A 15,192-nucleotide genomic window follows, 5' to 3' on the forward strand; every position below is an offset into this window, starting at 1 on the left:
ACGGGGTAAGTGCATCTGAACAAGACAATTCCTTTAGGCAAAAAGCCCAACACGGAAATATAGTTAAGGTGGAAATATTTACATGAAGGTTTAGGGATTAAGTTTGGAGCTTGGGGCAGAATTCAGAACATGACTTTAAGCTTTGGAGAGGATTTAACATTTCCATGAGTAATTGTCATTCAGCACATATATTTTTTGCTATTTTGTTTTTATTGGGGAATTTCTTTACCTTCTAAACAATTTAATCCAATAGAAATACATTTTTTAAACTATATATTTGAGAATAAAAAACAGATAACTAAACAATTTAATCCAATACAAATACATTTTTTAAACTTTATATTTGAGAATAAAAAACAGATAATTAAGTCAAGACAATTGTCAAGAAATCAAAATATACAGCTTTTGAATTCAAGATTTTTAGAACTTTTTATCTAGACAAATTAATGCAAAATTTTGATTTTACTTATCTTCGAATTGAAGGTTCACAACTTTAATTTAGTAGCTTTAACTCTGTCACGAATGTTCGTTAACTGAACCAGTTAATTGGAGAATTGCGAACTGGAAAGCGGAAATCTCATAAATCTCTGGGCACTGGAGCTTCGCATTTGGGGAAGACGCTGCTCTCGTAGGTGGGCACCATGTACTTGATGTTGATGAAGGCATTGGGACCTCCGCAATACTCCAGCAACTTTAGGGTGTCCTCGATGACGTCACCGATGCGGCAGTTGCGATCGGGATCGATTCCCTCGCCCAGATTCACATTGATGTTCTTGTAAAGGTTGCAAACGGCCAGCAATTGGCGGTAGAAGGGCACAAGGGCCTGACCAACACAAGGACCTGAAAATTTAATTCAAATATTGAGTTATATTTTAACCACATCATTTCTTAAACAAGATGGGCAGAAATGCAAAGTATCTTAATGACTTGTAAAAAAGGTGACTCACAATTGGACTTCAAGAGTCCATAACTTTACCAAATTTAAACCGATTTCAAAGTGGCATACCTCTAAAGACTTGTGATTTGATTCTCAAAAAATCTGCATTCAAATTTTTCATTTTAACGTTGATCAAATTTTTGACCCATTTTCATGTCAGTTATTTCCAAGTTTCCGAAGGCATGTAAAAAAGGTGACTCCCAATTGGACTTCCAGAGTCCATAACTTTGCCAAATTTAAACCGATTTCAAAGTGGTATACCTCTAAAGACTTCTGATTTGATTCTCAAAAAATCTGCATTCAAATTTTTCATTTTAACGTTGATCAAATTTTTGACCCATTTTCATGTCAGTTATTTCCAAGTTTCCGAAGACTTGTAAAAAGGTGACTCCCAATTGGACTTCAAGAGTCCATAACTTTGCCAAATTTAAACCGATTTCAAAGTGGCATACCTCTAAAGACTTGTGATTTGATTCTCAAAAAATCTGCATTCAAATTTTTCATTTTAACGTTGATCAAATTTTTGACCCATTTTCATGTCAGTTATTTCCAAGTTTCCGAAGGCATGTAAAAAAGGTGACTCCCAATTGGACTTCCAGAGTCCATAACTTTGCCAAATTTAAACCGATTTCAAAGTGGTATACCTCTAAAGACTTCTGATTTGATTCTCAAAAAATCTGCATTCAAATTTTTCATTTTAACGTTGATCAAATTTTTGACCCATTTTCATGTCAGTTATTTCCAAGTTTCCGAAGGCTTGTAAAAAAGGTGACTCCCAATTGGACTTCAAGAGTCCATAACTTTGCCAAATTTAAACCGATTTCAAAGTGGCATACCTCTAAAGATTTGTGGTCAAATTCTCTGAAAATCTGGATTCAAAATTTTCAATTTAACGTTGATCAAATTTTTGACCCATTTTCATGTCAGTTATTTCCAAGTTTCCGATAACTTGTAAAAAAGGTGACTCCCAATTGGACTTCCAGAGTCCATAACTTTGACAAATTTAAACCGATTTCTAAGTGGCATACCTCTAAGGACTTGTGATTTGATTCTCAAAGAATCTGCATTCAAATTTTTCATTTTAACGTTGATTAAATTTTTGACCCATTTTCATGTCAGTTATTTCCAAGTTTCCGATAACTTGTAAAAAATGTGACTCACAATTGGACTTCCAGAGTCCATAACTTTTCCAAATTTAAACCGATTTCAAAGTGGCATACCTCTAAAGACTTGTGTTTCGATTCTCAAAAAATCTGCATTCAAATTTTTCATTTTAACGTTGATCAAATTTTTGACCCATTTTCATGTCAGTTATTTCCAAGTTTCCGAAGGCTTGTAAAAAAGGTGACTCCCAATTGGACTTCCAGAGTCCATAACTTTTCCAAATTTAAACCGATTTCAAAGTGGCATACCTCTAAAGACTTGTGTTTCGATTCTCAAAAAATCTGCATTCAAATTTTTCATTTTAACGTTGATCAAATTTTTGACCCATTTTCATGTCAGTTATTTCCAGTTTTCGAAGACTTGTAAAAAATGTGACTCCCAATTGGACTTCAAGAGTCCATAACTTTGCCAAATTTAAACCGATTTCAAAGTGGCATACCTCTAAAGACTTCTGATTTGATTCTCAAAAAATCTGCATTCAAATTTTTCATTTTAACGTTGATCAAATTTTTGACCCATTTTCATGTCAGTTATTTCCAAGTTTCCGATAACTTGTAAAAAATGTGACTCCCAATTGGACTTCCAGAGTCCATAACTTTGCCAAATTTAAACCGATTTCAAAGTGGCATACCTCTAAAGATTTGTGATCCAATTCTCTGAAAATCTGCATTCAAAATTTTCAATTTAACGTTGATCAAATTTTTGACCCATTTTCATGTCAGTTATTTCCAAGTTTCCGAAGGCTTGTAAAAAAGGTGACTCACAATTGGACTTCCAGAGTCCATAACTTTTCCAAATTTAAACCGATTTCAAAGTGGCATACCTCTAAAGACTTGTGTTTCGATTCTCAAAAAATCTGCATTCAAATTTTTGACCCATTTTCATGTCAGTTATTTCCAAGTTTCCGAGACTTGTAAAAAAAGTGACTCCCAATTGGACTTCAGGAGTCCATAACTTTGCCAAATTTAAACCGATTTCAAAGTGGCATACATCTAAAGACTTGTGATTTGATTCTCAAAAAATCTGCATTTAAATTTTTCATTTTAACGTTGATCAAATTTTTGACCCATTTTCATGTCAGTTATTTCCAAGTTTCCGAAGACTTGTAAAAAAGGTGACTCCCAATTGGACTTCAAGAGTCCATAACTTTGCCAAATTTAAACCGATTTCAAAGTGGCATACCTCTAAAGATTTGTGATCCAATTCTCTGAAAATCTGCATTCAAAATTTTCAATTTAACGTTGATCAAATTTTTGACCCATTTTCATGTCAGTTATTTCCAAGTTTCCGATAACTTGTAAAAAATGTGACTCACAATTGGACTTCCAGAGTCCATAACTTTTCCAAATTTAAACCGATTTCAAAGTGGCATACCTCTAAAGACTTGTGTTTCGATTCTCAAAAAATCTGCATTCAAATTTTTGACCCATTTTCATGTCAGTTATTTCCAAGTTTCCGAGACTTGTAAAAAAAGTTACTCCCAATTGGACTTCAGGAGTCCATAACTTTGCCAAATTTAAACCGATTTCAAAGTGGCATACCTCTAAAGACTTGTGATTTGATTCTCAAAAAATCTGCATTCAAATTTTTCATTTTAACGTTGATCAAATTTTTGACCCATTTTCATGTCAGTTATTTCCAAGTTTCCGAAGACTTGTAAAAAGGTGACTCCCAATTGGACTTCAAGAGTCCATAACTTTGCCAAATTTAAACCGATTTCAAAGTGGCATACCTCTAAAGACTTGTGATTTGATTCTCAAAAAATCTGCATTCAAATTTTTCAATTTAACGTTGATCAAATTTTTGACCCATTTTCATGTCAGTTATTTCCAAGTTTCCGAAGACTTGTAAAAAAGGTGACTCCCAATTGGACTTCCAGAGTCCATAACTTTGACAAATTTAAACCGATTTCAAAGTGGCATACCTCTAAAGATTTGTGATCCAATCCTCTGAAAATCTGCATTCAAATTTTTCATTTTAACGGTGATCAAATTTTTGACCCATTTTCATGTGAGTTATTTCCAGTTTTCGAAGACTTGTAAAAAATGTGACTCCCAATTGGACTTCAAGAGTCCATAACTTTGCCAAATTTAAACCGATTTCAAAGTGGCATACCTCTAAAGACTTGTGATTTGATTCTCAAAAAATCTGCATTCAAATTTTTCATTTTAACGGTGATCAAATTTTTGACCCATTTTCATTATAGTTTTTGTAAGTTTCCAATGACTTGTAATAAGGTGACCCAATCTTCGGCTTCTAGAGTCCATATCCTTACCAAATTTATGCCAATTTCAAAGTGACATAGCACTTTGATTCTCTAATAATCTGCATTATAATTTGATCAATTTTCTCACCCAATCGGACCATAAGCTGTATTACTTGAAGGGCGGAGATGATAATCCGCTTGTCTCGGGTCTGAAAGGCCCGTTTCAGTGGAAGGATCAGCTTGGGCAACACCGGGAGCACTTTTTTGGGGGACCTCATGATGAGATCGATGGCTCCGTTGACGGCCAGCAACCGCGTGTCGTAGTCCATGTCCGCCAGTCCGTCCACGAAGATGGGCAGGTAGTAGCAGTAGTCGAGATTCTCCGGCACACAGTGCCACTTCACCGGACGCTCCTTGGTCGGATCCTGTTTGCTACTCCGGCCGGACATCACGCACGGAATGTCCCCGCGGTTGAAGTAGATCTTGAACACCGTCTCCTTCACGGGCTTCCTTTTAAATATGTCGATCCTGTGGATCAATGGTTGAAATTCATAATTTTTTAATCAAATTTTGTGATTTATATTTAACTTACTTTGGAGGCGGCTTTACTACCGTGTTGGGCTGCAGTGCTTGATAGGTAAAGGCAGGGACTTCACGTACCGGCTAAAATTATAATAAATTCCTTTACTAACTTTAATAAATTTAAACCTCTCTAAGGCTAGTGGGGAAATTAATATGATAGCTTGATTTTAAATATTTTTATATCCATATTTAAAGAGCTCGGAAATGTTGTTTAATAGTCAAGTGTGGTTTAATAGCTTTAGTATCTCATATTCACTCTCTTGTTATTCACTTACCACCTTCGACCTGAGATACAGTAGTTCCCGACAAACCTTTCCCGGTTCGTGGATTCGTGTGGCACGTTCGTTGGTCTTGGAACACATTGTCAGTAGAATTAAAACCACTAACAACTTAAAAAAACAATTATAAAACTATGTGTGTGGAGCCTAAGCTTCGAAGCATTCAAATATAAATAAGTCTCGTGGACAAGATTTTTTGGAATTGTTGTAGAAAATATTCACGGATGTTTTTTGAATGGGCTACTGGGTAAAAATGCCAATGAAACCACATACAAATATTGGAATTTCGAGAGTGGCCTGACAGTATGGACCAAGATTGCTCATAGATAAATTGTAAAAAACCGAAGCAGACAACAAAAAAAAGAAATAAAGTGTAAATAAATTATACGCATATGTATGAAAATATTTTTCTATACGTTCTTATCAAGACGTCAACACTCGCCCCCATCCGTGAAACCGAATAATTTTGGGGTGTCGTCACCCCTCGCACTTTCACACCTAAAAGTGTTTGGCGTCTCTAAATAGTCATAAAGGGAAAGTGCAAACATTTGCGCACTTTATCATCTTTTCCCATTTCCCATTTCCCGTCCCCCAAGTTTTTTGAGCGGTAAATGTTACGGTAAATATTTTGTAACTCCCGCCAATTAAGGCGTCTACTGGAGGTCCCCCCCCAACTTTCATTTTGAAAAGCCCCCTCCCCTCGCAAAGCATTAACCTACTTAAAACGCTGGGAAAACGAGACAGATACCCAAGTCGACCTATCTCTGTTGCTGTTGCCCTGAATTAATTAAAATCCGACATGCGAATTACTTGACTGTCCTTATCTGACTCTGTTTTCCAGCTTCGTCTTTGGCTTTTCCAGCTCCTGTTTTTAATTACCCACGCACAGCTTTTCACTTTCGCCCAACACATCGTTGCACGTCGCGATTTATCCGTTTTAATAATGTCGAGAGGATTGGGGGCGTGGCATCCCGTGACTCCCCAACTTTGCCTGGATTTGCCTTTGCCCGGGTTAAGCTTCTGTCGCTTTCTGGCATGCAAATTGAGTTAAAGGCATTTAGGATTATGGAGCATAAGGACGGGCCTCGCTAATTGCTTTACATTTCTCCAAGGAAATATGATGGGTCTCAACGCGAGGAATTAGCAAATATGAATAAATAGTGGGGATTATCAAATAAAATGCATCTTAATGAACTTGGGCATTAGTTTATCAGTTTTATAGTAGGTCGCTGAATTTCATATTTAATGGTGCGTTGTTAAGACCGCGTAGTTTTTTTAACTACTCCAAAATAAGACTCACAGCCAAAAGAATGACTCTTTAGTGCAGCTAAGAACCTATAGAATCAATTCCTGGTTGATTAGGGAAAAATAATTTTTTCACAGATTTTCGCATTTTTTATAAGGGATATCCTCATAATTTTTTTCGAAAATTGGACCAAAATACAATTTTTTAGCTGAGAATACCAATAAATGGGAAATTTTGTAACAAATTCAACGAGGTATTACAAGATCTGACCATTATTTCCAAGGCTTCTAATCAAAAAAACGATCTGATTTTTTCAAACTTTTGGTTTAACATTTTTTTTTATTGGTGTAAAGCAGGAAATGAGATATTTCCGAATAAGCATCATATGAGCCAGACTTTGTTAAACTTTGATTTCATTTTATATTCACTGATCAGCCCCAAAGTAGGCAATTTATCAAATGCAAAATAATTATTAAATTTCACCCATTAGGCGACCACTGAATGGAAAATCGAAACAAAAGACAGCGTCGGCAGACGACAACTCGCAAATTCGCACTGTGGAAGCGAGGGCTTTTACAATGGCCACAGCGCAAATCAGCCGGATCATAATTTATTGGGCCCAAAATGGGAAGTATAACCCACAGAGCTATGATGGGGACCAAAATGGACAAAAGGTCCGGGATTTAGGTGAGGTGAGCCATCGGTGAGCCGAGTCCGTGGGTTTGGGGTGCGTTTGTCTAGCTGACACTTTCATTAACAAAAAGTCAGAGCGATGACAACGGGGTGTGTGTGTGTGGAGGGAGGGGGAGGGGGAGGGGGTGGACCTGTCTGGTTGTTTTTGCATTGTTACAAAGTGCAATTCTGGGTGGGAATCGAGGGGGAGGTGAGGGAAGGGGTGGCGTACTTCATATGGCTTGTGGGTGGTGATGGCCATTCAGCTGACATGGCTGCAGTGCGGCACGTAAATCTAAACAGCCACTGACAGCTTTCAACTGGCACTCACTCCCACTTTTTATGTGCTGCTCGAAATGGACAGTCGGAGGGGGAGTTGGAGGGGGGAGAGGGGGTCTGAGCCCATCTTGAATGTCATATAAGCCATATACATATATATCAATATCCTGGCCATATATCAATATGCACGCGCTCACATATATCTACTTTCGTTGGCTTGTTTGTCTGAAATTGACATCGCCTGTATGCTGTATTCAGTATGCCCCTTCATCCCAAAACATGGCCAACAGGGTTTTGGCCTTTTGTTTTCGGCCCGGTAGTAGACCGTATACTACTCCTACAGTCCGGCCGAGATTTTATGTTCGCATACATTTTGAGCGCTTTATTGTTTGTCCAATTTCATGCAACATGGCCGGGCCAAAACGACAGGGAGAGTAATCGAGTATCCGTTGTCTGTCTCGTGTCAGGAATAAAGAGCTCCATCTCCATCCTGCTGGCCGTTAGGTGTTAATCTAATAACTGTCAAATGCAGGATGTTGGTACTTCAGATTGGTAGGAAAATTGCTGCTAACTCGCTTCGAGTGGCGTATAAATTGTATCGAAAGGAGATCAGCGATAAAATGGGAAAACTGAAAGGATTAGAGCAGAACAAAAAAGAGTTTAGAACACTTTACAAAATGTAATAACCAAAAATAGAGAACATTTTTAAATATGTGCCAATAAACAGACTAAAATCAAAGAGTTTTCATTGACTGCAAAATGTGGGAAAATGGTTTATTACATAGCCTTGTTTGAACCCAGAGCAGATACAAATAAAAATAGTGATTTGGTACTTAAAGTATTTTCCTCCATCCCTTTTGCTCGGCAACCATTCAGAGATCAGACTTCAGTTCCAACTTATAATGGCTTTCACTGTGTTTATTTGGCTCAATTGCGCTTCTGGCAGCCTAAGAATAATTTCTGCATCGCCAAAATCCCATAAAAATCAACAACTTCGAGACGGGGCCCATATGAGCATCTAACTGCTAACTGCAGGCCCGGTCACAAGAGCAGTCGAGCATTAAATGGCCACGACCGAATCGAAGGGCCAGAGGGCTGGGATTCTGGGACAAGGATAGTGTAGTTCCAGCACATCCCATGCAGACAGATAAAAGTCCCGCTCTGTAGTCTAACATTTTTATGAGTCGTAAATCGAAGCGATAAAAATCACAAGAAATGGAGATACAAAAACAAACAAGCCTGCGAACCGAGTGAGAGGTCAGTCCGGAGTGTCTAGACCGGACTGGGTTAGACTCTCGGTCCCATCGTATCTCTCGCAAGTCACACGATAAATTCTGCAACATTGCGCTAATAACAACAATGCACTTGCAAAAATACAAACAAAGTATAGGCTTTTAAAAGACACTTCTATGATTTAGCTCATTTTGCATTTTAGTATTTTAAATAAAAAGGTCTTAATAACATATGAATAATTAAATAGATAATGGTCAGTTCACTTTCATAAGAAATGTTGAATTATTAAGTTTAGTTTCTAATATGTTGAAAATCAAAAAACGTTCAACTTCTTGGAAAAATATAATTACAAATAATTATTTCCTAAAAATAAATTTTCCAAATTTTGGAAATATAGAAATTCTTGTATGTTAAATAAGGTTGGATAAAATAAATCCCATGTTTTAACTGTCAAACCAAAGTTTATTTAATGGGTCCTATTCAGTTTGGGATTATATATTTATATTTAACGAGGACGGAAGCTAACTTCGGCAAGCCGAAGTTTTAATACCCTTGCAGACTTTGACGAAATTGCTAAAAGTGAAAAAGTAGCGAAAGGAATAAGGTATACATAAGTAAACTAGATTTGCATCGTTTCAAGTCAATTGATTTTATACTGCAAAAATGTCATATACAAATAGAAAAAAAGGGATACTTTCGCAGCCTTTAACAATTTTTCCTATCTCCTTTAAGATATAGACTTCCGAGCGGCAAGCGCTTTTACCCTAATCAAGATATGCGTAAATAAATAAGAATTGGAAAATTTTATGTTAGTAGCTTACACACTGCGCGAAATATTCTGATAATCATCAAATTTGGACCGATTTCACCCTATTGTTCCTATGGGAGCTATAGGATATAGACGTCCGATCGGCACGCGCTTTCACCTTGATCAATGTATGCATAAAAAAATAGGATTTGGAAAGATTCATGTCAATAGCTTGTATACTGCGTGAAATATCCTAAAAATCATTAAATTTTAACCGATTTTACCCTTTTGTTCCTATGGGAGCTATAGGATATAGACGTCCGATCGTCACGCGCTTTTACTCTGATCAAGGTTCGCATAAAAAAATAAGATTTGGAAAGATTTATGTCAATAGCTTTTACACTGCGCGAAATATCTTCCATTCTTGCAAGTTATATCCGATTGTTCCTATGGGAGCTATAGGATATAGACATCCGATCGGGGCGGTTTTCAAACTTGATCTGCGTACACTTGTTTTAGGACGACTGTGAAAGTTTCAGATCGCTAGCTTTTAAACTGAGCTCGCAAACGGTATTGAAACAGACGGACAGACGGACAGACGGACAGACGGACAGACGGACAGACGGACAGACGGACAGACGGACATGGCTATATCGACTCCCCTATTGATCCTGATCAAGAATATATATACTTTATAGGGTCGGAAACGTCTCCTTCACTGCGTTACAAACTTCTGACCAAAATTATAATACCCTCTGCAAGGGTATAAAAATATCCAAATGTTGGTGATAGGAAAACTGGTTAATACAATTTTTGTGATATAATTTTTTTACCTTCCAGTTGCAAAATATAATTGTTTTGGGCGTTTCATCTAAATGAGTTTGACATTATATGTTTAAAATTATAAAAAAAGGAGGATGACCGGGTTGAAATGGAAAGTCTCATATACTAACAACCTTTGTTGAAAGCACACCCCCAAAAAAAGCGGATAATGTTTTCCGAGTGCATTTGCCCAGATCGACAGAAGTCGCCCTGCATTCTGAAAGCGGCGGAAGTTCATTATTGTCAGTGATTAATGACAAGAAGCGCGGATGGATTTCGGGACGTGGATATGGCCAGTGGCTCTGCAGTTGACTCTCTGCCCGGGCCACATAAGTTAGCTGTTGCTGTCAGCTGGACCGAACCCGAACTCAAACCCAAACTCGAAACCGAAACCGCCTGGCTGGAAACAAAAAAAATCGGAAGCCAGGACTCGCAGAGTCTGAAGCCTGAGGGCAGGCCAGAAAAAGCGGGGACCACAGGACTTCGGAGCACAGGGACGAGCTGTTGACATCACTCCGTCCGTCAGTTAGCTGGAAAATGCATTGCTGCCAGCTGCCAACATGATTAGCGCGTTGATTTGGCAACCGATTGCCGAGTGCAGTGCATCCGAGCCAGCTTTTCAGCCATCCTCAACAGAGTTTGACTTGCCAACTTCGCTCCTCCGCCAATGCCAATCCGGCATTTATCCCGACCCTCCTGGAATGTCCTTAAACTTATGCAGTGCTAAGCGGCATTGACAACGGCACGCACACATCGTTTGACAGAGGCGGAGTTTTCAAAGGGGGGTAGCGCAAATCGGAGGACTCGGGCCGCCCTTCTGATGGTTCAATGTACGACAAGTGAAATTAATTTCAAACAATGCAGCAAACTCCGAAAACAACAAAGCCGGAAAAGCTAAAACCCCTCGACAGCAGAAGCAAATTAAATAAAAATTCCAACATGAACGTTACCACGGAGAGAGTTGAACTTCACTGAGCAAAAATAGTTAAAGGATTCATTTTAATTTGCTTCGAAATACTTAGGACATCTTCAAATGTCCCTTTTCTCATAAATATTTTGTTGTATTCATTTTTCGAATATAAATTAATGTTTTCTTAAATATTTTCAGAATTAGCATATAATTTTAAGCCTAATATTTCAATTTAAATGCATTGACCTAGAACTTAATCATTACAAATACATTTTTCAGTATATATATCTAAAAAAATATATTTATTGGGTCGTCAAAAGTTTTCAAAGACATCGAAATTAAATCATATAATTTTTGTATATTTAGTTTTGATGAATTTTATTCAAACAAAGATTTATTTTAATAACTTAAGCTGTTTACTGAGAGATTTTTTAAAATTGTAAATCAGTAATCGTTGGCTTTTGATAGTGTACTTTTAGCATCCTGATGAGGAGTCTCGGGAGCACAGTGGATTGCCATATGACAGACTCAATCTACGTGCTTCGGGTCGATGAGTAAGCCAAGTTAAGGGCAAGCAAAAAAAAATAGAAGACGAAGCAAACCAAACTTGTCGAAAATTATTTCGTTTTAATTATGCCAAAGGGCGTTGTCAAAAGACGTGTCGAAATGTGTCGCCGTTGTGGATGCACTCTAAATGAAATCACGTCACCGATTTGCCCCGCCCCTTAAAGCACCGCCCACCCCTCAGACCAAATTCCCGACACTTCAGGTTGCCTACTACAACTTTTCCGTTGTCATTATCAATTTGAGTTAATTGCCGCAGCCATCCTGGCCAGAATGTTGCCATTTTGCTGCTGGATGGTTGGCAGCAGCCATAGCCGTTCTGCTGTCGTCACTTCCGGTCTGGGGATTCCCCTTCTTCCCTCCCTTCGATGTTCCCCACTTTCCCCCCTCCCTTCACTAGACGACGCGACAACGCATTGTCTGTGACTGTTTGAAAGCGTTTAGTCGAAATTTATTTGTATTACATGTACATGCCAAAAACTGCAGACATTTTCAGGACTAAGGGAAAGGAGCCGTGGCGAAATGTTGAATTATTAAATTAAGTACTTGTTTGATTATGATATAAATTCCCTCGAACAGCGAAAACAAGTTTAAGCATTGAAGTACCTGTGGCAATTTATTGCAGCAATTGGCAAACAAGTCTTAAGAAAGATAATATGACTTTGTTGGTATGTAATGTAAAAAGTAGAGACTTTAAAGACCAACAACCTTACATATTCCAAGAAAATATTTGCAGTCTTAATCTTTTGCTTTATAAAAAACAGTCACTAAGTTAAATAAAAGAAGCTTTGAAAACAAGCGTTCCATATCTTAAGTGGTTTTTAAATTATCCATGCCTTAAACGGCTTTCTTTACTCTGTGTACTCGTTTTCCGTTTTGATAAATATTAATCAAAACCGCAATTTATCAACCGCTTGCTTGCATAAACAATATACTAAAAAAAAATACTGTGAACTCAATAAAAAAAAACTGTAAAAGCTTCATAATACCAGATTATTACAAAATAATCAATGATCTTATATTATTCTATGTATAAATGTTCTTTGTTCCTTCATGAGAAGTAATCTTTGCATCTAAAACGTGTAATCAGAATAGGCACAAAAGTTATACGTTGAGTAATTTGTAAACAAAGCGCAGAACAAAATAAAACTATACAGTTTATATATAAATTGAAAAATGAATCATTTTTATATAAAAATTAGAAAATGAGGAAGCATTTGAACTTCAGAAGTCGATAAATTCTATGAGCAATCAAACGCTAAGAAAAAAAATGTAATGAGGTTTTGCTTTATTTTTAGCTATCATTTGACCTAGACTACTATTTGTTTTTCTATCATACACTGATCTCACTTCACTGATCGATTTGAGCTTGTATTTGATGTATTTCATTTCTCAACTTTTCGTTATTTATTTATTTATTTAATGTAACAGAACCTAGAAATTTTTAATAAAACCTAATATAACTTACTCAATTCAATTCGCAGACAAATGATATTTTTCTGACACATTTTTCGTCACCCATCAACAGCTCCTCGCCCTTGAACTCTAAGGACCCACAGAAGCCAGTCGCAAACATCGGAGCTCAATTTTGCATGTGATTGGGCAACATTTAAACAATATGTGTGATTTTTTTCTTCCAAAAATATTAAAAATTGTCTGAGATACAGGCAATCTCCGGCGGCGCCTCAAATAAAAGATGTCACAGAATCATCTGAAATGCATAAATCCAATTACATTAGTTAAAGAACAATATTCCTCAGGTAACGCTGTCGAGTTTTTATTTTTTTTTTTCGATTTTTTAAGGCATTTGAAAGTTAAAAACACCAATTTTCGCGTACAACGTCGAGATATTTGTTGTTATAAAAATAATATATTTTCAAAAAAAAAAAAAACTCGACAGCCTTACCTGAGGAATTTAGTTGAGAACAACTGTGCAAAATTTTAAAACGACCCGTCCGATAGATTTTGCAGGATCGTGTACACCGAATTTGAAAAGGGTAACTTTTCAGGAGAGCGTTTTAAAGTTTTGCACACCCATACAAAACGAGCTAACTTACCAACGTTCAACTGCCCATAAGTTCGGAAGCTTTACTCGGATCGATCTTAAGCTCTTTTCTTACTTACCGCCTTGTTAGAGTAGATTTTCACAAATGGTTTTGAACAGCAACCAGTTTTAATAGTCAATAGTCCTTAATTTTGAAAAAATTAGTTGCCAAGCTCACTATCCGGCCATTAGGAGGAGAAAGCCCGTTAGACACACGAAGGATTAGATTTAAACATGTAGTAAATGAAAAAATATAATATAATTAAACATTTTATTATTTTTGCTTGGAGTTATAGTATTTCCGACATGAGTTGAACCTTGTCCGCTGCGGGTTGGCTTGATTTTTTTGTCACTTGCCATCTGAGGTAAAGAATCAATAAACAAAACCACACAAAAAACACGATCACTATTAGAATGTCCCTATTTGGAGAATCCAGGGAAAGCCAGAGTTGCCAAATGGAAAAGTGGTACTCGCAGATATAGTAGTCGTCGAGGCCGTAAGTTGGTATCATATACAGCGAGGAGTTGGTCAGCTTCAGACTGAGATAGGACCTTTCCGGCAGTTTCTCTGTCCCTGGAAGCCAGTTGGTGAAGGCCAACGGCTCGTCGGTTGCCTCCCATGAATAGGGTGTCGGGCTGTTGAAACTATTGCCCGAGGTAGCGAAAGTGCTGCCATCGGGAAAGCCCTTCGATACGATGTACTGCTCCAAGTTGACCAGCTCATCCCTCGTCTCCACGGACACAAGTGTTGACACATTTCGCCTGCAATGTTGTCGCGCGATAAACCAGTCGAAGTAGTGCCCCGCCTTTAAGGAAAACCAAAAAGATTACATTATTTTTTATAACAAAAGTCCCATAATGCATAAATTTGTAAATTTCATATGATAAGCTTTTCAACTAGATTAATTGCACTACAAAAAGTAAATTTCACAACAATTTATATAACAATATTTATATTCATTTTATATAACAATATTTTTAGAACAAAAGTCCTCTGGAATGCATATTTATTTGTTAGTTTTTTAACGTTCCTTAGATTTAATATTATTTATTGCGAAATTGATTTTAAATTCGACGAACAATCTTAAATTTGTTTAATATTTTCAGAATCGTTTGGTATCATTTCATTGAAATATTTGATCAAACTTTTTAATAGTTTAATGGTTAACTGAACACTTTTTTATAACCGCATACTTACACGAACAATTACTTTATATTTTCAATAACTTTTCTTATTATAAGCCACATAAGTAGTCTAGTTTTCTGTTTGATCGTAACTCACTGTCTTTTCACTCCCTATATAGTAGTAACCATCGCCGATCCGATCGAAAACAGGCTCGCTTCTGCAGAAAGCTAATAGACAAACAGTGAAAAGAAACACTGCGTTCATTCTGCGTTGTTATTCCGTTTCGCTTGAAATCCACAATGAGTGCCTGGGGTAAAGTCATATTTAAAATGACCAGCACTCAGTCTTATCAGTGTTTTCCAAAGCTACACAATCAATAGC

At 37.1% G+C, this 15,192-nt stretch overlaps 2 protein-coding genes across 3 annotated transcripts; both read right to left on the reverse strand.

Annotated features, from left to right (window-relative positions):
* Window positions 1-403: 403 nt before the first annotated feature.
* On the reverse strand, window positions 404-13,524 carry LOC108038948 (parkin coregulated gene protein homolog). 2 transcript variants are annotated; one of them, XM_044459967.1, is made up of 4 exons: window positions 13,110-13,524; window positions 4,900-4,970; window positions 4,456-4,835; window positions 404-840 (listed from the first exon to the last, which is right to left on the reverse strand). In XM_044459967.1, exons 3-4 carry the CDS (start codon window positions 4,754-4,756, stop codon window positions 578-580), a joined length of 564 nt encoding a protein of 187 aa, XP_044315902.1. In that variant the 5' UTR covers window positions 4,757-4,835; window positions 4,900-4,970; window positions 13,110-13,524; the 3' UTR covers window positions 404-577. The 2 variants fall into 2 exon arrangements, with proteins under 2 accessions (XP_044315902.1, XP_044315901.1); XM_044459966.1 differs by lacking the exon at window positions 13,110-13,524 and adding an exon at window positions 5,165-5,825.
* A 418-nt stretch (window positions 13,525-13,942) lies between these two features.
* Window positions 13,943-15,120, reverse strand: LOC123037749. Its single transcript, XM_044459968.1, has 2 exons — window positions 14,968-15,120; window positions 13,943-14,491 (listed from the first exon to the last, which is right to left on the reverse strand). The coding sequence occupies exons 1-2, from the start codon at window positions 15,073-15,075 to the stop codon at window positions 13,976-13,978; spliced, it is 624 nt and encodes a 207-aa protein (XP_044315903.1). The 5' UTR covers window positions 15,076-15,120; the 3' UTR covers window positions 13,943-13,975.
* Window positions 15,121-15,192: the final 72 nt, after the last annotated feature.

Source organism: Drosophila rhopaloa, unplaced genomic scaffold (assembly GCF_018152115.1).
Source record: "Drosophila rhopaloa isolate 14029-0021.01 unplaced genomic scaffold, ASM1815211v1 contig_2, whole genome shotgun sequence".
Classification (NCBI taxonomy): domain Eukaryota; kingdom Metazoa; phylum Arthropoda; class Insecta; order Diptera; family Drosophilidae; genus Drosophila; species Drosophila rhopaloa.